The 23,465-nt window shown below is 34.9% G+C and overlaps 1 protein-coding gene across 1 annotated transcript in view; it reads left to right on the top strand.

The window, feature by feature from the left end:
• The window catches only part of NEGR1 (neuronal growth regulator 1), a 909,858-nt gene that overhangs the window by 601,656 nt on the left and 284,737 nt on the right, over window positions 1-23,465 (top strand). Inside the window, exon 4 of the mRNA XM_060005942.1 lies at window positions 18,295-18,426. Coding sequence (XP_059861925.1) covers window positions 18,295-18,426 — 132 coding nt within the window. The remainder of the gene's footprint in view (window positions 1-18,294; window positions 18,427-23,465) is intronic.

Genomic DNA, 23,465 nt, shown 5'->3' with positions numbered 1-23,465 from the left:
AGGATAGGAAAGAGAAGAGTGGCCTATGCACAAGAGAAGGATATGGGAAGAAAACAAATACATCAAATGTGTAAATGCTGATCATGCTTGCTGAGGGAGAATTTATATTTGCAGATAATTGAGACCATCATCATCTCACTCTTTCTACAGTTATTGCCTCCTAATTACTCTTCCATCTTCTACTCATGCCTCCTCAATTCATTCTCTAGACAGAAGCTAGAGTGATTGTTTTAAAACATAAGACAGGTAATATCACTTCTTTGGTGAAAAATTCCTCCAATGGCATCTCATTATACTTAGACTAAAATGAAAAACTCCCTATCTGGCAAAAAACCATATGTGAACTGACTTCTATTCTCTGCTCTCATCTCATGCTTCTGTTCCTTTTACTGGCCTTCTTTCTATCCCTCAAACCTGCCATTCTTGTTCCTGCCTGGGAGCCATTGCACTAATTGTTCCCTTTGCCTCAGTCATTCTCCCTCACATCTTTACATGGATGACTCCTCCATGACAGCCCTTAAATGGCCTTTTGCGACCATCAAATGCTGCTCATTCAGTGACGAAGCAATCACTCTCCATCATATTACTTTACTTCACTGATTCTCAACTGAGGAAAAAATATATCTCCTCAAGGGACATTAGGAAATGGGTGGGGAATTTGTTAAGATAGGTATGTAACTGTACTGGAATCTAGTAAGTAGAGGTCAAGGATGTTCTAAACATCCCACAGTGTAAAGGACAGCAGCCTCCCACACAAAGAATTACATAGGCAAAAATATCAGTATTGTCAAATTTCAGAAAACTTGCTCTATTTTAGTTCCCTGCCCATCATGTATAATTATCTGATATTTTCTTCTGCATTTACTTTTTTCTTTCATTTTTCCTACCGTGGTAGACTAAAAATCAAATGGGAACAGGAACGTTAGCTCTGTTGTTTCCTCTTGTATTCCCAGCTCTTAAAGTAATGACTGGCACAGAATGTTTTGTTGATAAGTATTAACTGAATAACTGAATGCCACCCACATTTTCCTTTAAAAACATTATATAGGACTAGTTGAGTATTTCCGCAAGTGACCTCCATCATCAGCTGAAGACATGTTTTCCCCAGAGCACTATTTTAGACTAAAGGAGAGGGGAGTCAACTTTTTATAAGTTTTAAAAAATAAAAATGGCGTGAATACTAGAAATCTTCAGGGAAGGAAAGTTGCCAAGCACACATGATTTTTGAGTAAAATGTTTTTCATAGCTTGTGAAATAAATCTGCTTTCCCAGATCTCTGGCAAGGTCAATGATTTGTGCTTAAATGTGAAAACTTGTTGCATCTCTGATTTTTCCCTCTGTCATGCTATAAATAAATTAAAATTTTATCTAATCTGACTTGTTTCCACCTGTTATATATGAAAGGATACTACAATGCTAGCTGATGGTTTTCCTGGAGGAATGACTACTGACCTTATTATTTCAAGTAAAAGTAATAGCTTTACCAGTTGATATTCTGCAGGGAAAAAAATCTAGAGGAAACAAGGATTGTGAATAATGGTGCTCATATTAGGCAGATTATGACAAAAGTGGAAATTTGGAAGTTAACAAAGCATCTGTCAACAGGCACCCATGAAAAAAACTGGTTCTACTTTATTTTGTCTATTATTTTCTTCTCTCCTGAATAGTTACTTTGGTATAACATATTTATCAAAGACAAAAATCATGGCTGTTGAAATGAGGTCAAGTAATTTGCTTAGGCTCACAGAGTGGTGGAGCCAAGACTTGACTTTAGGTCTGTTAAAGAAACAGGCACCAATAGGTTTATATATGTTACTTCTTAGTTAATGCGTTTACATTTTACACAAGTGTTTCTAGGGAAAAAATGCCTTCAATTAAAAGAATAATTAATAATGTCAGAAATTTGGGGCACAAGGAAAACCAGCAGTGGCTATGTTTGATAGTTGGAAAAGCTTTTGATGCCCGTTATATCATATCACCCATGCATATGTATGAATTATTTGTACACTGCTCTCTGATTAGCTTAGCTAGATACAGGCACTTAAGGCTTCAAAGGAGTTTCTTTTTCTTCCTGTTGCATAGAGGTGTCATTCATAGTATCAATAGATTGTATCACTTTTATTGAACCAGTATATTTCTTCACCTATTTTATTTATTTATTTATTTATTTTTTGTGGTACGCGGGCCTCTCACTGTTGTGGCCTCTCCCATTGCTGAGCACAGGCTCCGGACGCTCAGGCTCAGCAGCCATGGCTCACGGGTCCAGCCGCTTCGCGGCATGTGGGATCTTCCCAGACCGGGGCACGAACCTATGTCCCCTGCATCTGCAGGCAGACTCTCAACCACTGCGCCACCAGGGAAGCCCCCTATTTTATATCACAATATATTTCTCCGTACACTGTCACAGTATTGTACAATGGAAACAGTTGAATTATTTGTTTAAAAACTTTTTTATTGAATATCTATCATTTCTGCATTCTATTTTCTTATTCAATATAGTTGTCATTTTCTTCTTATTTCCTTTTCTAATCATATAGTAATATCAAATAATCAAAATTAAAATGATTATATTCCACTATATACCTACATTGCAACTGCCTTTTCAGTTGAGCTTTCTTTTTTCTTAGTGAATGGACTCTGTGTGAGATTTAGCCATCATGTCGAGCACATGCTCCTTTATGGGTTTATGAAATTATATTTTATAGAACTAGAATATTTTTTAATTCTAAGTACTCTCAGTTATCTTCCTTTATCACTTTGGTCTTGACTTTTCAGAAATAGTGGGGGCTTATCTAATCTGTCCAGAAACATTTGAAAGATATGGGAATGCAATGGTGATAGAAGGTTTCTCCATCACTGCTAGAATGAGATCACCAGAAGATGATGGTAACAATTGTTTTGCCTTCATTTTTAGATGTTAATTTCAGATCCACCAAGAAGAGGGTATAATGTATTGGATATATGGTAGGGGGGAAATTGCATTGGTGGTCAAACTCTGGAAAGGCCAGGCAGTTCATTACTTCATACATTTTTTCTTGCTTCATTCTATTTCTCTTTCAATCAGTTACCTTTCATTCTTTAATGTAACAAATGTAATGAACATTTAATATGTATTCATAAGCCAGAACTTTTGAGTTGCCGAAGTTTCTAAGTTACTGGCTGTAGAGAGAGTAGGGAGTTAAGAATAGAACTTTTTCATTAATCCTCATATATCATCATGCTGGTTCATGTTCAAAAAGGGCTAACCCAAAGGCTTTTGCAGAAACCAAAGGCTTAATGTGTTAGGGGCAAAAACATGAAGGATTTTTTAAAAATTATTTCCCCAGAGAGTGGCACAATTTTGTTTCCTCAAACTCTTTTCTATAATACCTTATAACTTAAACTCTTAGTTTATCCCTTTTCATAGCACTAGCTTCAACTCTGAGGGACCAATACTTTTTACAGAAAACCTTGTGGATTTTTTTCTTTCAATTTGGCTGAAGTTCTGTAAGAGGGATCAAGGGATTGGCACACATAGGCAGACTCTTAAGCATACAGAAAGGGATATCTCGTTTACTGGGAAGAAAATTGAGTATAAGAATAGAGACAGAGGAAAATATAAAGGAGACAGAAATGTAATAATGAAAAGATCACTGCTTTGATTTCGTTTACATGTTGCAAGTGTTTTGTAAACAGAAAAACTGAATGCATTACAAAAAATGACTGGCTTTTATATACATCTTGTGATACCTTACATGCTGTTTGGGGATAAATACTAGAAAAAATATTTGGAATTTGATAAAAAATTGAAATAGAATAAAAGGCAATATGTCAAATTTCTAGCATTTTAAATATGAGTAATGTATTCTAAGAGACAAGATACAACGTTTACTACTTCATATATGGCATCTTTACTAGTTTACTAAAGCTGCCATAACAAAATACCAGACTGGGTGGCCTAACAGAAATTTATATGCTCACAGTTCTGGAAGGTAAAAATTCAAGATCAAGATGTCGGCGAGGTTGGTTCCTTCTGAGGGCCATGAGGAAGGTCTGTTTCAAGCCTCTCTCCTTGGCTTACAGATAGTCATCTTTTCTATATGTCTTCTAGTTATCCCTCTGCACATGTCTGTGTCCAAATGTCCTCTCCTCTTTTTATAAAGACACCAGTCATATTGGCTTAAGGTCCACCCTAATGACCTCATTTTAACTTAATTGAAGACTTTCTTTTAAAACCCAGTCTAAAAATATGGACACATTCTGAAGCACTGGGCGGAGGAAGGGGTTAGTCCTTCAATATACGAATTTTGGGGGTTACACAGTTCTGCCCATAGCATTCAGCAATGTTAGTCAAAAAGCATCTATTGTATTAGATTTCTTTCTGGAACCAAAACACTTTAGATATTAAGTGCAGCTTAAAAACTTACTGGTAGATTAAGTCTTTGACCTTGATGAAAACTATGAAAAAATATACAGACACAGAGGAGAGATATGGCACAAAATTAGGATTAGCTCTGCAGATCTACATAGGCACTGGGCTGTTTTACATGACTGAGAAGATAAGACTGGGGTTTACTCAGCAAAAGTAATACTAGGAACAAAGCAATTCCTATCTTGCAGATGCAGAAATAAGGAACAAATATGCTAAGAGACACATAAAGCCACTGAGTTAGTTATAGGCATAGTGGAAGTGTAAACAATATTTTCCGATACCCAGTTGAACCTTCTATAACTATGACTATTGTTACTTGGAGAAGATAGTTTTATTAGGCTACAGCATATGTAGACTAGTGCATTCAGGTAAGCTATAATACTTTCAAATGGAACATAATAGAGACTTCACATGGTGCAGACCAATAACATATGGCTCCATTCAGAAAGACGGTAAATAATGCATTGCTAGTAATAGATTCAACCTGGTCAGAACAGAACCTAGCTGCAAACCACCACATAAACAGTAACAGCCTGTTCCTTTGCAGGTACTTTCTTTCCATAATTTATCCATCTTGAAGAAAGTATGTGTGTTAGAGGCAGGGAGGGCATGGGAGGAGGGGGGGCAATTCTTCCCCAGAATGATGCACAATATGTTATTTCACTTCTCTTTTTGCAATTTAAAATTTGAAAGGAAAAACAATGACTAAACTTGCCATTTCAATCGAATCTCTTACTTTCCGGGGAAAATGAGTCTCAGGCCACCACATGTAGAGAGGCCAGAAAAATAGTCACAAAATCCAAATGTGAGGTGGCAGTTAGAAAGGCTATGGCTCTGCTAAGGCTGAGTGAATTTGATCCCTACATGACAGGAATAGGCATAGGTGTTGTTTCTTCCACTTTAAACTACTTTTTTTGGCTCTGTAGGCTTTGGGTAAAATCAAAATTAAGTAATGAGATCACACAACACAATTGCTACCTCTTAAATACAAACACTATAGGCACTAAACAACACATCATAATTTCAATTTCATTTTTATTAATACTTTTACCAATAAAAATTTTCATTTTAATTTTATTGGAATTTTGCACAGGACTTTATACATATTCTCACATCTAATGCTTATAATGGTTCTATGAGGTAGGTATTGTTTTCTTTGTTCATATGAGGAAAGTGACCCCAAGAGAGGTTAAAAATATTACCCCAGATCACACGAAACCCAGTGCATCTACTCTGAAGTCCACATTCTCAATTACTTTTTTACCTATTATTGTTACAAAATCTCTCTTTTTTTCCTGACAAAGGCATCCATATGAACATATTTATTTCTTTTTTCCTATTATTATTATCTAAGTGTAGTTGATTTACAGTGTTGTGTTAGTTTCTGGTGTACAGCAAAATGATTCAGTTATACGTATATTTTATATATTCTTTTCCATTGTGGTTTGTTACAGGATATTGAATATGGTTCCTTGTGCTGTACATTGGGACCTTGTTGTTTATCTATTTTATATATAGTAGTGTGTATCTGCTAATCCCAAACTCCTATTTTGTCCCTTCCACACCCCCTTTCCACTTTGGTAACCATAAGTTTGTTTTCTATGTCTGTGAGTCTGTTTCTCTTTCATAAATAAGTTAATTTGTGTCATATTTTAGATTCCACATAGAAGTGATATCATATGATATTTGTCTTTGCCTGACCTACTTCACTTAGTATGATCATCTCTAGCTCCATCTATCTTGCTGCACATGGCATTATTTCATTCTATTTTATGGCTGAGTAGTATTCCATTATGCATATGTACCACACCTTCTTTATCCATTCATCAACGGACATTTAGATTGTTTCCATGTCTTGGCTATTGTAAGTAGTGCTGCTATGAACATTGGGGTGCATATGTCTTTTCAAATTAGAGTTTTCTCTGGATATATGTCCAGGAGTGGAATTGCTGGATCATATGGCAACTCTATTTTTAGTTTTTTGAGGAACCTCCATACTGTTTTCCACAGTGGCTGCACCAACTTACATTCCCACCAACAGAGTAGGAGGATTCCCTTTTCTCCACATCCTATCCAGCATTTGTTACTTGTAGACATTTTAATGATGGTCATTCTGGACCTGTGCGAGGTAGTACCTCATTGTAGTTTTGATTAGCATTTCTCTAATAATTAACAATGTTGAGCATCTTTTCATGTGCCTATTGGCCATCAGTGTTTCTTCTTTGGAGAAATGTCTATTTATGTCTTCTGCCCATTTTTCGATCAGGTTGTTTGTTTTTTGTTGTTGTTGAGTTGTATGAGTTGTTTGTATAGTTTGGAAATCAAGCCCTTGTTGCTTGCTTCATTTGCAAATATTTTCTCCCATTCTGTAAGTTGTCTTTTTATTTTGTTTATGGTTTCCTTTGCTGTACAATAGCTTATAAGTTTGATTAGGTCCCTTTTGTTTATTTTTGCTTTAATTTCTATTGCCTTGGGAGACTGACCGAAGAAAACATTGGTACAATTTAAGTCAGAGAATGTTTTGCTTGTGTTCTCTTCTAGGAGTTTTATGGTGTCATGTCTTATATTTAAGTCTTTAAGACATTTGGAGTTAATTTATATTTGTATATGGTGTGTGGGGGGGTGTTCTAACTTGATTGATTTACATGTGGATGTCCAGCTTTCCTAACACCATTTGCTGAAGAGACTGTCTTTTCTTCATTGTATATTCATGCCTCCTTTGTCAAAGATTAATTGACCATAGATATGTGGGTTTATTTCTGGCTCTCTATTCTGTTCCATTGATTCATATGTCTGTTTTTGTCCCAATACCACATAGTTTTGATTACTGTAGCTTTGTAGTATTGATGTGAACACATTTAGAGTTAACTGTTAGTATGTGTCTATTTCCTCAAGATGCTAAATGACTTTTAGAACCCTCAACATGATTAGTTGAATGTTATTTGATGATCTCAAGGTGGTGTCATAATTATTGTAACATTCCTATTAGGCACCATGCTGCTTTGCTTTCTGTATGCTCAGCAAATATTTCTGCTTGTAAACAAAGTAGATCCAGGGGACTTCCTTGGTGGTGCAGTGGATAAGACTCTGCACTCCCAATGCAGGGGGCCTGCATTCGATCCCTGGTCAGGGAACTAGACCCCACATGCATGCCACAATTAAGAGTTTGTGTGCCACATCTAAGGATCCCACGTGCTGCAACTAAGGAGCCTGTGAACCACAACTAAGGAACCCACGTGCCACACTAAGGAGCTGGTTGGCCCCAACTAAGAAGCCCTGGAGGTGCAACTAAGGAGTGTTGCAACTAAGGAGCCCACGTGCTGCAACTAAGGAGGCCACCTGCCGCAACTAAGACTCCATGCAACCAAATAAATAAATAATAAATAAATAAATATTTAAAAAAACAAAGTAGATTCAAAAGCTCTATGGTAATAGCCAATAGAAAATTACCTAATCTACTTATTTTAACACAGTTCTGCTCCATTATATGTAATATAACCATTTTGCAAATATCTTTTGCTTTATAGTCTTTCTTATGATGTCCACATATTACTTAATGATACTCAAAACATACTAGATATAGAGAATCAAAAATATATTTTCCTGTATCTTGGCCTAGAAAAAAGAATGAAGGGGGTAACAAACAGTTTATAAGATCATGTATCATAATATCAAAGCAAATTAGGATGTCAGAAGTAGAGCTTTTCCTGGTACTAAGATGCACAATGAATTTCTCCCATGGGTCTGCAGTAAGTGGACACATTGATTATAGCAGTAGGGCCTCAGTAACTTTTCCAATAAAAATGTAATGGGAAATTTCATATGGCCATTCTTATAATGTCCTGCAATGAAGACTGGTATGATAACACTAAAGCAAAGTTTGGTAAAGGAAATTTTAATAGGAACCATAATAAAGTAATGAAAGGGGACAGTCTTCTAATATACTGGCTTATTCTGAAAAGAAAAAAACTTAAATAGCTGAAGAAACGAATGAATTTCCTTCATGTAATCCCTTATGAATGCTATTTCTCTATGTGAACTTGTGATAATAGAAATCAAAGCTCTATTCTCTGGACGGACCCTGGAGTACAGAGTGTATTATTCACAGAGGGCCTTGGGTCACAAAGCTAATATAATAGGATGCTAAAATGGAACCTTCAGCTGAGATCCTAAGGCAACAGATAGCAGAGTGAGTTGTAATTCCCATTACCTCTGCCAAACTTCTAAAATATGATTCACCATCAGCCAACTAGAATACTCCTAAAACTATCTCCTTCCCTGTAGGACTGAAAGGATTGGGAAAGAAGGATTTTCATGTTAGTTCTTAGGAGAAAGCTGTGTTATATGCTCCACTTCCTCATCAACATTTGGTATTGCCTTTTTAATTTTGGTCATTTTATTGAGTATGTAGTGGTATGCTACATATCAATATGCTTTGTCTTTAAATTTACATAAAGTAAATAACCACTCTTTGTAGCATAAAATTCTATGGGTTTTAACAAACACATCCACATGTATTCACCACCACAATCAAGATACAAAACAGTTTAAGTATTTGAAGAAATTCCTTCATGATGCCCTTCTGTAGTCAACCAGCCTTCCCTTCCCCAACCCTCGCAAAAACTGATCTATTCTTCACATCTATAGTTTCACTATTTCTAGAATGTTATATAAATTAACTCATACATGTAGTCTTTTGGGTCTAGTTTCTTTCATTTAGTAAAATGTATTTGAGATTCATGTTATATAATATGAATAATTTTATTGGCAAATGGTATTGCATTGTATGGATGTACCACAATTTGTTTATTCATTCACTATTTAAAGGACATTTGGGTTGTTTCATTTTTAGTCATTGCCAATAAAGCCAATATAAATGTTGTATACAGGTTTTCATGCAAATGCAGATTTCTATTTCTCAAGGAGTAAAATTGTTTGGAAACATGGTAAATGCATGTTTAATTTTATGCGAAACTGACAAACTGTTTTTCAAAGGGACAGTGCCATTTCACATTCCACCAGCAATATAGGAGAACTCCAGGTGTTCTGCTTTCTACCAGCACTAATCAGTGGTTTTTTCGTGTGCGTGTTTTGTGTGTGAGTTTTCTGTTTGTTTGTTTGCCATTCTAATACATGTACAGTGGAATCTCATTTTGGTTTTGCTTTTCCTAACTTTCTTAATGACTAATTATGTCTGTCACCTTTTGACATATCTGTTTACTACTTGAGTATTTTCTTTCAAAAAGCATCTATTTAAATCTTTTGTTCATTTATTTATTAGATTGTATGTTTTTATTGAGTTTTGAGAGTTCCTTATATATGCTTGATACAAGACCTTTGTACAATATGATTTAGAAAGTTTTCTCCCATTATATGGCTTGCCTTTCTATTTTATTAATAGTGTCTTTTGTAAGGCAAAGTTTTGTTTAATTTTGATGAAATCCAGTTTATCCATATCTTCTTGTATGTCTTATGCTTTTAGTGTCATATCTAAGAACGCTTAGCCCAAAACCAAGATTTTTTTCCCCTTGTTTTCTTCTAGAATATTTATAGGTTTATGATTCACATTTAGGTCAATGATGATTATTGAGTTAAGTTATGTATAAGATGTGAGATATGGGTCAGAGTAGACAACCTTGACCCTCATCTTGGGGGAAAGGATTTACTCTTAAATCATTAAGTAAGAGGGTAGGTGTGTAGGGTTTTTGCAGAAGTTTTTGTCAAGTTGAGAAAGTTCCCTTCAATTCTCAGTTTTCTGAAACATATTATCTTGAATGAATATTGAATGTTTTCAATGATTTACCTGTATCTAGAGATACTTGTAGATTATTGTTGTTGTTCTTAATATAGTGAATTATATTGTTTGATTTTTCAGTTGTATCACCAGTCTTTCAATTCTGGGATAAACCACACTTGGCCATGGTGTATTATCATTTTTAGATATTACTGGATTTGTTTACTAAAATTTTGTTAAAAGATTTTTGTGTCTATGTTCATGATTTTTTTTTTCTTTTGTTGTTGTTAGTTTTGATATTGAGGTAATGTTAGCCTCATAAAATGCTTTGGGGAATTTTCCTTCTCCATTTTCAGAAAGACTTTGTATAAGTCTGGCATTATTTCTTCCTTAAAATCTTAATAAACATGATCCTGGAGTTTTCCATGTGGGAAATTTTAAGTTATAAATTTAATTTCTTATAATTGAAAATATATTGAATATTCAGATTTTCTATTTCTTCTAGGTCGGTTTTGAGATTTGTGTGTTTCAATGAATTTGCCCATTTAATCTAAATTCTTGAGTTAAATGTTAGAGAGTTTTTCTTAGTATTTGTTTAGTAGCTATTCAATTTTTCTTATGACTATAGTTATTATATCCTCTCTTTCACCCCTGATATTGGTAATTTGTGTTATCTTTCTACTTTTTATCAGCCTGGCTAAGCTTTATCCATTTCAGTGATCTTTTAAAAGACTAGCTTTGGTTTCATTGATTTTCTCTATTGATTGTCCATTTTTAATTTTACTGATTTCTGCTTTTTATTACTTTCATAATTCTGTTTTCTTTAGGTTTCATTTGTTCTTCATTTCCTAGCTTCTTAAGGTTGAAGCTCACAGGATTGATTTTAGACCTTTATTTTTTTTTTGGTGGTATTCTACTGTCTTCTGGCTTATGTAGTTTCAGACAAAAAGTCTGGAAAATAATTGTTTCTGTTTCTTGGCATGTAATGTTTGTTTTGTCTTTGGGTGCTATTTAAATTTTCTCTTTCTTTCTGGTTTTCAGCAACTTGATTATAATGTGCTTTTGAGTGATTTTTATTTGTGTTTATCCTGATTGGAGATTATCAACTTATTATATTTGACATTTTATTGTATGCATCAAATTTGGAAAAAAATCCTCCTTTATTTCTTCAAATATTTTTTCTATCTCCTTTAGGGAACTCCAATATCCATATATGAGAGAAATTTATATTTTCCATATATCACTGAGGCTCTGTTTGTTTAATTATTTGTTTGGTTATTTGTATTCTTTTCTCCTTCTGCTTCAGTTTAGATAAATACTAAAGTGCTTGAATAAATACTTTCAAGTTTAATAAAGTTTGTCTTCAGTATCTAGTCTGCCAATTAATTTCAGCCAATTAATATTTCATTTGGATATTTTGTGTTCTTATGTCAAGAATTTTGGTAATTTTTTTCTATTTTCCATTCCTCTCATAATTATATTCACTATTTTTTCCTTAAATACTTAAATATAGTTATAATAGCTGGCTATTTTAAAATATTTGCCTGATGGTTCTATCATCTCTTTCATTTGTAGATCTATTTCTGTTGACTCATTTTTATCTTAGTCACTGTTCACAGCTTTCTGCTTCTTTGAATATATAGTGATTTTTTCCATGGGAAACTGGAAATTTTGTTTGTTACATTGTTGAATGTCTAGATTTCATTTTGTTCCCTTAAAAAATGTTGGGCTTTTTTCTTACAGGAAGCTATATTACTTATAGATAATTTTGGTCCATGGAATCCTACTTTTAAGCTTTAAAGGAGCAGATCTAGAAGAATCTCTATTCCAGCTTTTCTTTAACCTTTCTACTAAGACATAAGCCTCTTAAGTCTGCACTGAATTCTCTGATAATTACAGAGGCCTTTTCATTCTTGATAGTCAGAGATCAAATGACTCCTCACATTGTTTGAGCTCTAGGAATTGTTCAGCTTACAAACTCCCGAGTTGTTCTTTCTTCAGCTTTTTGAGATTTCTTGCTATGTATGTACAGCCTAGTCCTCGGTAAAGACAAGGAAACACATGTAAGATTTCTGTGTGAGATAGTACCTCACACCTGCCAGAAAGGCTATTATCAAAAAGACAAGAAACAAGTGTTGGTGAAGATGAGGAGAAAAGGGAACCCTCGTGCACTGTGGTGGGAATGTAAATTGGTACAGCCACTATGAAAAACAGCATAGAGATTCCTCAAAAAATTAAAACTAGAACTACCATATCATCCAGCAGTTCCACTTCTGGATATTAATATGAGGAAAACAAAAAATTTAATTCAAAAAGATACTTGCATTCTAATGTCCATTGCAGCATTATTTACCAATAATAAAGGTTTGGAAGCAACCTAAGTGTCCATTAATAGAGGAATGTTTGACAGATGAATGGATAAAGAAGATGTGGTATATATACAATGAAATATTACTATCTATAAAAAAAGAGTGAAATCTTTCCATTTGTGACAACATGGATAAATCTAGAGGGTATTATGCTAAGTGAAATAAGTCAGGCAGAGAAAGACAAGTATATTATTTTACTTATTTGTGGAATCTAAAAATAAAAAATGAACAAACAAAACAAGTCAGAAATGGCTTATAGATACAGAAAAAAACTGGTGGTCAACAGAGGAGAGGAGGGTGGGAGATTGAATAAAATAGGTGAAGTGGATTAAGAGGTACAAACTTCTAGTTATAAAATAAATAAGTCATGGGGATGTAACATACAGTTTAAGGAATATAGTCAATAATATTGAAATAATTTTGTACGGTGACGGATGGATACTAGACTTATCCTGGTGACCAATGTATAATGTATATAAATACTGAATCACTATGTTATATACATGAAATTAATATAATATTATATGTCAAATATACGTCAATAAACAATAAAAAAGAGAAATTATTAATAGCAAGCATGTGTATGCCATATAACATTAGTGCAGGCTTTCTTGTTTTGCTTTGTTAAGAAAGGAAAGAAGTGAATTAAGCTTGAATTGTCCTTGGGAATTCAGGCAGAGAGAAAGTGACTCCAACATGAGATCAACCTTCAAATCCATCTACAGATCTACAAGAGAGATGTATTTACTGATCTCCTACAGTGATATGAGAACTTAACTGGTCATTGCTATTAACACGTCTCAGCGACTTCTTTATTTTCACTTCTAGTTCCATTGAATATCATGTTAAGACAGAAGCATCAATCCTTGAATACAGTAACCTCTCACCACAGAAACAATATTTATCTAAACTAACCTTCCTGGCATGCCTAATCCTGTGCATTGTAATAACAACATATATATATTTCCTATGATGTGTCACACAGTGTTCTAAGCACTTTGCTTACATTAACCCACTTAATCCTCACAACAACCATAAGTATGAGGCAGGTTCTGTTATTATCCTCACACATCACAGATGAGTAAACTATTGGTCAAATACCTTGTATCAGGTCACAGAGCTTGTAAATGGCAGAGCTGCCATTTGAAGCCATATAGGCTAGTTCTAGAACCCACATCCCTAACCACTCAATATGGGAAAATGCATAGAGGAGATACTTGCATGATACTAAATATGCTGGTGTATAACAAGCTGACAGGAAATAATTACAGTCATAAATGTAAGTGAATCATTCAAAGGGTATTTTAAAATTCATTTGCAGAGTACTATTTAGTAATAAATGGCTATGAGAACCTAATAAAATATATTCTTTCAGGGCAGCCATGAAAAATGAGATGACTGTTTCTGAGCAAGGGTTTTGGGAAATGATTGAAATGACTCTGCAAAGCAGTGTGTAGTCATTGGCACATCATCCGAGTATGTGCATTCAGAGATCAGTAACTGAGACACAGAGGCTCCTAGAAGGGCTTTGAGAATTACTTAGGAGGTAAAATTGACAAGGCACAGTGACTGATGGTTTATGGACTAAAGCTAAATGTGCTGTCAAAGTTAAGCTAAGATTTGTGTCTTGAGCAACTAGGTGATAATCAGAGCACTCACTGAGATTGGAACTCGGCAGGAGTTTCAGGTATAGCAGGAAAAGTAAGTTTGGTTTTGGTGTTTTAATTCTGAGATGCCTGTGAGACATCCAAGTGGAGATGTCCAGCTAAATAAATGTCTCCAAGATTCGGGATATAGATACAGGATAAATAGATCAATCAGATGCTTATCAATATATAGATAATAGTGAGATGAAAATGAATGAACAAATCCCTTGAATCATTAAAAGTGTACTGAATGAGGAAAAGAGAGGTCATAGGACAGAAGCAATATTTGGGAGATGTGAAGATGTGAAGGGTTTTGAAAAAGTGAAAAGAAATAGCCAGAGAGGTGAGAGGAAAATTAGTGAAGGATAATGTACTAGAAGTTAAGGGAAGGGAGATTTATTTTGTCAAAAGTTTTTCTCAAACATATTAGCACTTTGTAGAAATATAATGTTGTTACTAACAATTTTCACATGATTTACCAAACCATAAAGCCAAATCTAGATATTATTCAATGGCCAATACAGAACTCTTTCCTGCCAGATTCTTATCAGAAATCAGTATAAGAGAGATATTATAAAGCATAGCTGTATCCTGTTTTATAGCCTTTCTTTTGAAGATGTTGATAATAGTGGCATCATTGAAAGCCTGTGGAATTTCTCCAGTTCTCCTTTTTTTTTTGTGGTACGCGGGCCTCTTACTGTTGTGGCCTCTCCCGTTGCGGCTCCGGACGCGCAGGCTCAGCGGCCATGACTCACGGGCCCAGCCGCTCTGCGGCATGTGGGATCTTCCCGGACCAGGGCACGAACCGGTGTCCCCTGCATTGGCAGGCGGACTCTCAACCACCGCGCCACCAGGGAAGCCCCTCCATTTTTTTGAGACGAGTCTATCCATGGCTGGAAGAGACTAAGCACAAAAGAAAACTATTGTTTAGATTACAGGAAGTACTTATCGCTTTTTCTTCAAAATTGTATTTGAAGTTTTTGTTAGTCTTTATAATCATAAAAAGGATCTGTGATAGCTGTACCAGAGTCTGTTCTCACCACTGCCATCACTTATCACTACAAGACGTCAGCAAGGATGACAATTCTTTAAAGTTCTTTCCCTTCTTCTCGACTCTGTAAGGAGAAGTGGCAACTTCTACAAATATGTGTTTAGATTCTTTGTGCACTATCCTAACGGCACTTTATTAATTCCTTAATCAATGTATTTTTTATTTATTCAATAATATTTACCAAGTATATACTGTTTCAAGTACTATGGTAGAGCTAGGGATGCAGATAAACAAAACAGAAATTGTTGTTGTGCACATGGAGAATGGTAAAACCTGTGACCAGTAGAAGGCTGCCAAGTCACAATGGCTTATGTTTCACCAACATTTATAATTGGTACCCTACGAGATATTACACAATTTTTATACATCTTCTAGATTTATAAGGAGTAGGCTAGGATAGTACATAACCCTCATAAACACTGTAAAGTCTTGGCAGTGGTGATGATGCCAAGTCACTAGCTCCCTATATCCCTTTAGCCTTGGTCTTTCCCCTCTGGTTTCTGGGGATAAGTTGAGTTAGAGTGCATGAACTGAAATGTTACTCTTTGCATTTCAATGTACTATGCGCAAATCGTCTTCCCTTACTAGGGGAGTGATGGAAATAGAGAGAGACCCTGACAAGTGTCCAAGGACAAGATTGGTTTCCTTGGGTCTAAAACTAAGGTAAAGAATTACTACTCAGGAAAACTGAGTATAACAAAAGCCAAAGAGGCAACCAAGCAAATCACAGACAGCCAGGACACTCCAGGGTATAAATTCTAGGCAAAGCAACTCCAAGTTTCAAATCTGAAATTCACGTGTGGTAAGATTAGACTGAGAAAAGAGCAAGATGCGTTCAGGATGAAAACAGAACTACAGTTGTGTGAAAACAAGAGAATACTTAGAGCACACCTTTGGGAAGAGCTGATGCATGGTGAATGGAATTAAGGGAATGGCTTAAAGTATCAGGAATCCAGTGGGGAAAATTAAGATGTTGACCATGCATTTATGCTTCTTTATATTAGTGTCTTATTATCAATAGCTAGTGCTGGCAATATCACCCATTCATTCACTGGCTCTATAGGTATTGATTTGTGCAATGCATAGACATCTATTGATAATTCTGGTATGTAAATAAGGACATTGTACTCTGGTGGGGTTGGAGAAGGATCCCTGAATCTGGGTACATAGATTGTGCGGTGAACTCTAGGAACAAACATTCAATAGACGTAACTGGTACTCTCGAGTTGAATGAGGTAGTGGTTTTGATATTGGTGATGTTTTGTCACACAGCTTCTCGTAATTGTTGTCAGTCTTACAAAGTCTGCCATTTAACCATTTAAGAGAGAAAACATGCTTGCTTCTTTTTATATTTCTGAAATCTATTATTTCAAATCTAATGTGTTTCTTTCTTTAAACAATGACATACTCTAATACACACCATATTTAATGATTTATTTAACAAAAACATGTGTTTGGGGGGTAACACTTCTTAAAATTATGTCATTTCACAAAAATGGGAATTTACATGTAATATTTTAATATTGAGAATAAGTTAGGCCCTTATAAATTTTGGTTTTACAAATTTTCACAATATTATACCTTTTCACTTGTGATTGGCTTCATTTTATACTGCCCAATGAGATTATTTAATTCTGATATAGTAGATTAATTTTCCCCATACTTTAATTTCTGTTTAATATCCCCCTTTATAATTCAAGTTATATTTTAAAAATTCTTAGATATGAATAAAGATTTTGTCCTCCCTATATTTCAGTAGTTTTTTTATGGACACATTTAGGCCTAGATTATCTTCATTGTAAGAATTAAAAATAAGAGAAATAGAAGGGAACATTAAAATTTAATATTATGTTAGTGTTTGGAGTCAGATAAAGATACCAAGTTGAGCAAAGAAAATGATTATAAAATCAGATTTTAGGAACATGAATTTGAAGACAACTGCTGCTTTTGTGAGCTTATCTCTGTATACCTACAATAGCATATCAGCCAACTATCATCTCAGAAATATAACTCTCCTCTGTCTACAAATTGTGATCAGCCAGAGAAATGACTTAATCATCTATATTCTAAACACTGCAGATTTCAGTTAGCAAAGTCATAGTTACTTGGAGGGCAACAATCCAGCAACTGATATACTCAGACAAGGGAACCCAAAGGATAAAAAAAATTTAACATAGATATTATATATGAAATCCCTCCTCCTAAAATTCACATAGGCCCATTCTTCCTCTGCAGTATCTCTACTAATCAGGAACCTCCTGCCCGATGATTCTCTACTTTCAAATAAATAAAAATTCCATTATTTCAGAAAAGAGTCTTCTTTTCCAATCCCATTCACTTGGGAATATTCTTTTATCCATGATTATGTCTCTGTATTTTTAATCTGTCACTTTTAGTCAAATAGAATGTTTTCTCTGGAATATTAAAAAATAAAAGTAATTTAGTTTGTTTTTACAGCCACTTAACTCTTAGTTTGAGAATCATAAAAGTTTTTTCCTGAGGTTTATTAGGTGGGTTATGTATAGTGTATATAGTATACCTCCCTTAGAAATCTTAATAAATATGGAAACTGAAATATAGCAATGGTTTAATATATCTCCATACTTTTATCAATCCATCTAGCTTGAAACTTGGAGAATGAGTGTGAGATTTCCCCAAAAGAAAAGTAGCATTTAGTTAGGTTAAGTGTCAAGTTGCTAGCTTACACTGTATAAAAGTCAATATGTAGCAAGTCATATTAGTGAATTTCATCTACACTGCTAGGAGGTTGTTGAACTCAATTACAGAAATGTGCAGAGCTTGATTTGATGTGTGAGGAGGTTAGGAGACCACAATCAATTAAAAAGAACACATGTATATCCTGTTGTGGGGAAACAGTTGTTACAGTATCCCTTGTTCAGTTTCTGCTTTTTTCTCTGACTTTACCTCTGAATATAAGAGAACAAAAGGTTTAATAATTCCCCAGTTACATTTGGAATTATTTTGTCAGCAATATCTAATAGGAAGACACACCATCGTTGTTTTACTTGAATGAAGCCTCAAGCAGCTACAATTAAACACGCTGTACTTTTTTCTTCACGTAGCGAAACCATTTGAAAATGGACAATATTTGGACATTTATGGAATTACACGGGACCAGGCTGGAGAATATGAATGCAGTGCAGAAAATGATGTGTCATTTCCAGATGTGAAAAAAGTGAAAATTGTCGTAAACTGTAAGTCCCATAACCTTTTATCAATATAATTTCAAAGAAAAGATAAAACACCTGAAAAATACTGTCTGAAACATATGCTGCAATTTTTTAAGAGGTGGTCTATTGATAAACACTGCCTATTGGCAGTGAAAATGTTTACATGTTAGAATATTGATCAAATTGTTCATGTAACATCAATTGCCCCAAGTAATTCCACAATAATTCAGTTTAATGTTTAGATGGCAGTGTTTCCATTATCATCCTAGTCCCTGGCATTCTAAACTGTGGTATCCTTATTTCTAAAGCATCCTATACTCATGGTGTTATCTTCATTCTCATGGGTTTCACCTGGAGTGTATTCTGACTAAATTTAAGTGTGGAATTCCCAATCAAATTTGATGGACGTGAAGTGTGCTATTCTACTTAAAGAGAAAAGCTGTTACTGTGATACTCCTATTATGTGGGTATTTAATTCTATTTAGTTTGGACAACATTGAGAAAATGAAGAAGTAATTTTCCCATGAACGTCATTAGTAGGAAATTAGAATATTAAGAGATACCTGCAGAACCATCAGTGTCATTATGTTATACATTTTCTCTAAATATATTTCAAAACAGTGATGAAAGTCATTTTTTCATTTATCTTATTTCATATCTTATGATCTCAACAGCAATGACTGCGATAGTCTTTACTTTTCAAAAACAATCCCTTTTAGTCTTTCTCTCAAAAATTTTCACATGGTTTAACTTATTCAAATAGAATATTTTGGGGACAATAGTATTTTACCAAAAGTGGTTTCAAACTATAGCTTCCAATGTGTTTTCCTCCCATTTATACATCTTTCTATATATGGCCATTGCTAATAATGAGTACATTGTATTGTACCATAGGTCAGAAGGAAAATTTTCCAAATATATCCCCAAATGCTAAAACTAAGCAGTTTTTTCATATTAATATGAATCTCAGTTTCATGGGTCAAAAAATGACTATCAAAACACTCTAGGCGGGCTTCCCTAGTGGCGCAGTGGGTGAGAGTCCACCTGCCGATGCAGGGGACACGGGTTCGTGCCCCGGTCCGGGAAGATCCCACATGCCGCAGAGTGGCTGGGCCCGTGAGCCATGGCCGCTGAGCCTGCACGTCCGGAACCTGTGCTCTGCAACAGGAGAGGCCACAACAGTCAGAGGCCCGCGTACTGCAAAAAAAAAAAACAAAAAAAAAAAACACTCTAGGCAGTTGAGTGTCTGCCAGGGCAAATCATTGCAACCAACTAACATTTGTCAGTGACTAAGCTATACATTTGGAGTTGACTCTGAGCAAATGTGCATAATGCCAGAAGGAGGCAGTTTCTGGAGCAGAGTTTCTCATATAATATTCGGAGACAAATTTCCACAGAGCACCCAAGAAGCTTACTAGAAACGGAAATTTTCTGTGCCCCACCAGCCCTACTGAATCAAAATCCTTGAGGTATACGGCCTGGAATTATGCATTTATGATAAGTTCTCATTGAATCTCAGGACTCCTTTTGCAGAGGGTTACTGTTCATCCCTCTGGAACTCTCTGAAATTAGAGTTAATAAGCAAATAAAAATCCCTGATTATTTTATAACTAACCATGCTTATCTGAATATGAGTCTACAGATTTTATTGTTGGAGGGTTGGGAAAAGAGGTGAGAAATAGGAATACAAGGGAAGTAATATTTTTAGCAGTGAGCACTAAGAAAAGAAAAGGTAGAGTCAATCTGTCAAACAAGCAAGGCACCCAGCCTGGCAATGCAGCCTACTTTCAAGCCCCCAGAAACAACATATCTCTAAACTCATGTCTCCAATAGGGATACAATTGAACACAAGCTGCCATATGGATTTTCATGGGCCTATTCTCCATGTATAATCCTCACTATTTTTTGCATTCACACTTTCTTTTCTATCCTTTTTATCTCTCTGACTTTAGTTCATTGTCACTTATTATGTAATCCGATTTTCTTTTTTTTCCTGGACAAGTGGGTACTTTAGACTGATAAAGGTCAAATAAGGATGCAGAAATTTGGAGAGAAATTGAATTGAAAGAAAGACACACCAACCAATGAGTCATCATCTAAAGGATTTGTGTGGAGAAAAGAATCCATATATAAAGCAGAAGGACAGAAATTAAGGAAACAGATGTCGAGAACTATGAAGGATCTGCCACAATTTCATGGTTGCTGGCAGAAGACAGAGACAAGGGGCAGTTTATTACTCATAGTGATAGCAGTAGCCAGAGTATTGTCTTACATCCGTTCCCCAAGCCCTAATTACTACAGGGTGATATGATGAGGGCTAGCTGATGCCTATACACACAGTGGGTTTGTGTCATAGCTGAGGCTCCCTGAGCTTAGAAACTCGATTTTTTTTTTGTATAATGGCAGCAAGCAAACCTGCCCTTTGCCACAGAGGGAGAAATTATCTTTATTATACTGGACTGTAAACAAACCTGCCCTTTGCTCCATGGAGAGGACTACCTCTTCTATCTTCCAAGACTGTTCTCTATACAAACTTCCTTGAAAAGATTGTCAGGAACAAAAGCTGTCAGTGCCTCTGCTCACAAGATGTGCAGAAACACAAGAGACCCGTGGAGAATTGTCTTCCAACACAAAATGGAAGCAGGAAAGTTTGAAGCAGAGCCTAGAAACATTCCATCAGTTGAAAAGGGTGCTTCAGTGGCTTTTGCAGGGTTTTAGACACCTAAAAATCGGTAGAAAAGAAAACGTTGTTAACCAACTTTAACTTAAGAAGGAAAACCGGAAGGAAAAAGGGGAAAGTAAAAAAAAAAAAAGGTTAAGGATGTGTTTATTATAGTCATAATACAGACTATGTTTATTAAGAACTAATTTCAGTTAAAGTACAATCATAAGTGGAAATGTTGGTGCCAACACAGTATTAAAAATATTAAGAAAATGGACTCAACAGGATTTTTTAAATGGTTTTAAACGTTCAATGTTGTTTTCTGCTGCTTCTCAAATTATACCTTTGATAGCTCACATTTTCTTAAATGTGCCATGAAGAATTGTATTGAATACTGACTGATCAATTAAATTTACATCTCTTGAATCAATATTTTATGTAAGTTTGTTCAGACTTCTGGTCAAGATCTAAAATTTGCCTTAGTTTGGAATAATTTTATCACACGTATACCAGTGATAGTTAAGTAGCGTAGGTGTGTGAGTGTAAGTGTGTATGTTCCTGGTTATGAGGAAATTTGGAAAGTATTAATTTTGTGATTTTACCCCTTTAGAAGCACTATCCATGGATTTTACTGAACTGATTTCCCAAAGGAAATTAGCCAAAACCTACTGAACAAACTTTAGTTTGTCAAAACCCAAACTTGAGCACAGTGCTCTATAACAAACACAAACTTCACGTCCCAGGATAACCTGAAGGTTCCCTGAAGATAGAGTTATGTCAGGTTCAAGACAGCCCTTCTTTTCATGGTTATTAATCAATATTGATGGTGCATGTAAAATTGCAGTAGCTTTGTGAGTTATAATTTGAAGAGAAACTTTGTCCCTGTTCCCAAATGGGGTTCAAGATGAAATGTAATAAATTTTCATAAGCTCTGGTTGACTCAGTTATTCCATAAGTCAATTTGAGGAAGAGATTTAGGTTCCCTGTAAGTTAGAAATGTTTCATGTTTTAGTATTCATCTAATACCTTTGCCACATTCACTATATGTATATATCTCATACATATAATAAATATCATATTTTGCCACACACTTTGTACTTATAGCACTTTCATGTGGATTTCTATTTAATTTAATTAAACAGTACTTTAGTGAAATGATTGGCATATTTGACTTATTTTGTATAGATTGGACTAGGTTGATTGAATAAATAAGTTCATTTTGAGTTATTTACAGAAAGCCTTACTATAGATAGTAAGATTTTATACAAAAGCTTGTTTCTGAGTAGGGAGATTTTGTAGGTGATTATTCTCCTTGTTTTTCTCTGTATTTTCTCTTATTCATTTGTATATGAATATAATATATTCATGAATTTATGATATAATATAGTTATAACAAACATATGAATATGTACATTTCTTTATATGTTTGCATATATATGTATAGACACACACCTGCACACAATTGGACAAGAAATATATTACATACTTACATATATATTACACATTTTTACATATGTGTGTATATATATACTTACATATATATTACATATGTAAGTATGTATATATATTTCTTATCAAATTGAAAAACAAACTAAAAAATGAAAAGGAATCATGACAGTTGTCATAAACAGACCTTGAGAAATTAATACACATACACACACATAACACGAGAGAAAAAAATTTGAACCAGTTGGTTAGCTAAGCCAGAGGGAGCTAGTGGATTGGAGTTGGATAGATTCTCTGTCTTATTTGCATTTGTATTCCATCCCTGGAAGCAGCCTAGAGGATATTAGTCCCATAATTTGTATTGTTAATTAAAAAGTGGAAGAATGAATGTCCAGAAAGTCCATGGGTTCAATTAAACTGGGAAAAACAGGAAAAGAGAGACCAGGGTCTAAATAATCAGTAAAGTTGATTCATGGAAGCCAAATCTAGAATCTGGAAAATGTAGATGGTATCATAGACTAATCAAATAACAAAGATCTCTATAGGGAAGCAGAATCCCAGATTTAGAAATCAGGAAAGCCTGCAAGACCTCACGCTTCAAAATGAATATTGCTGGTAAAAGGGGCAGGATTCTCTGATCTTGTGACAGGTTGTATTTTCTCCATTCTATTTATATGTACTTTTTCAGTTAAGAGGAACTCTTTTAGAAATACGGACCTTATAGTCAGGTGTAACTTATTTGAACTCTTGTTCTATAATTTACTGGACTTTGAGACCTTGGGAAACCACTTTACCTCTCTGAGTCTCAATTTCCAATTCTGTAAATTTGGGGCAATAATAGATAATTTTCAGGGTTTGGGTAAGGATTAAATGAGATAATATACACATAGCACCTATCACAGTGACTGGCCCACCGTTGGCAATTGAAAAAATATACATCTCTCTCTGCACATAT

The sequence above is a fragment of the Delphinus delphis genome, chromosome 1 (assembly GCF_949987515.2).
Source record: "Delphinus delphis chromosome 1, mDelDel1.2, whole genome shotgun sequence".
Lineage (NCBI taxonomy): Eukaryota > Metazoa > Chordata > Mammalia > Artiodactyla > Delphinidae > Delphinus > Delphinus delphis.
Note: the sequence above shows the minus strand (reverse complement) of the source record. Positions and strands in the feature narration are given on the sequence as shown.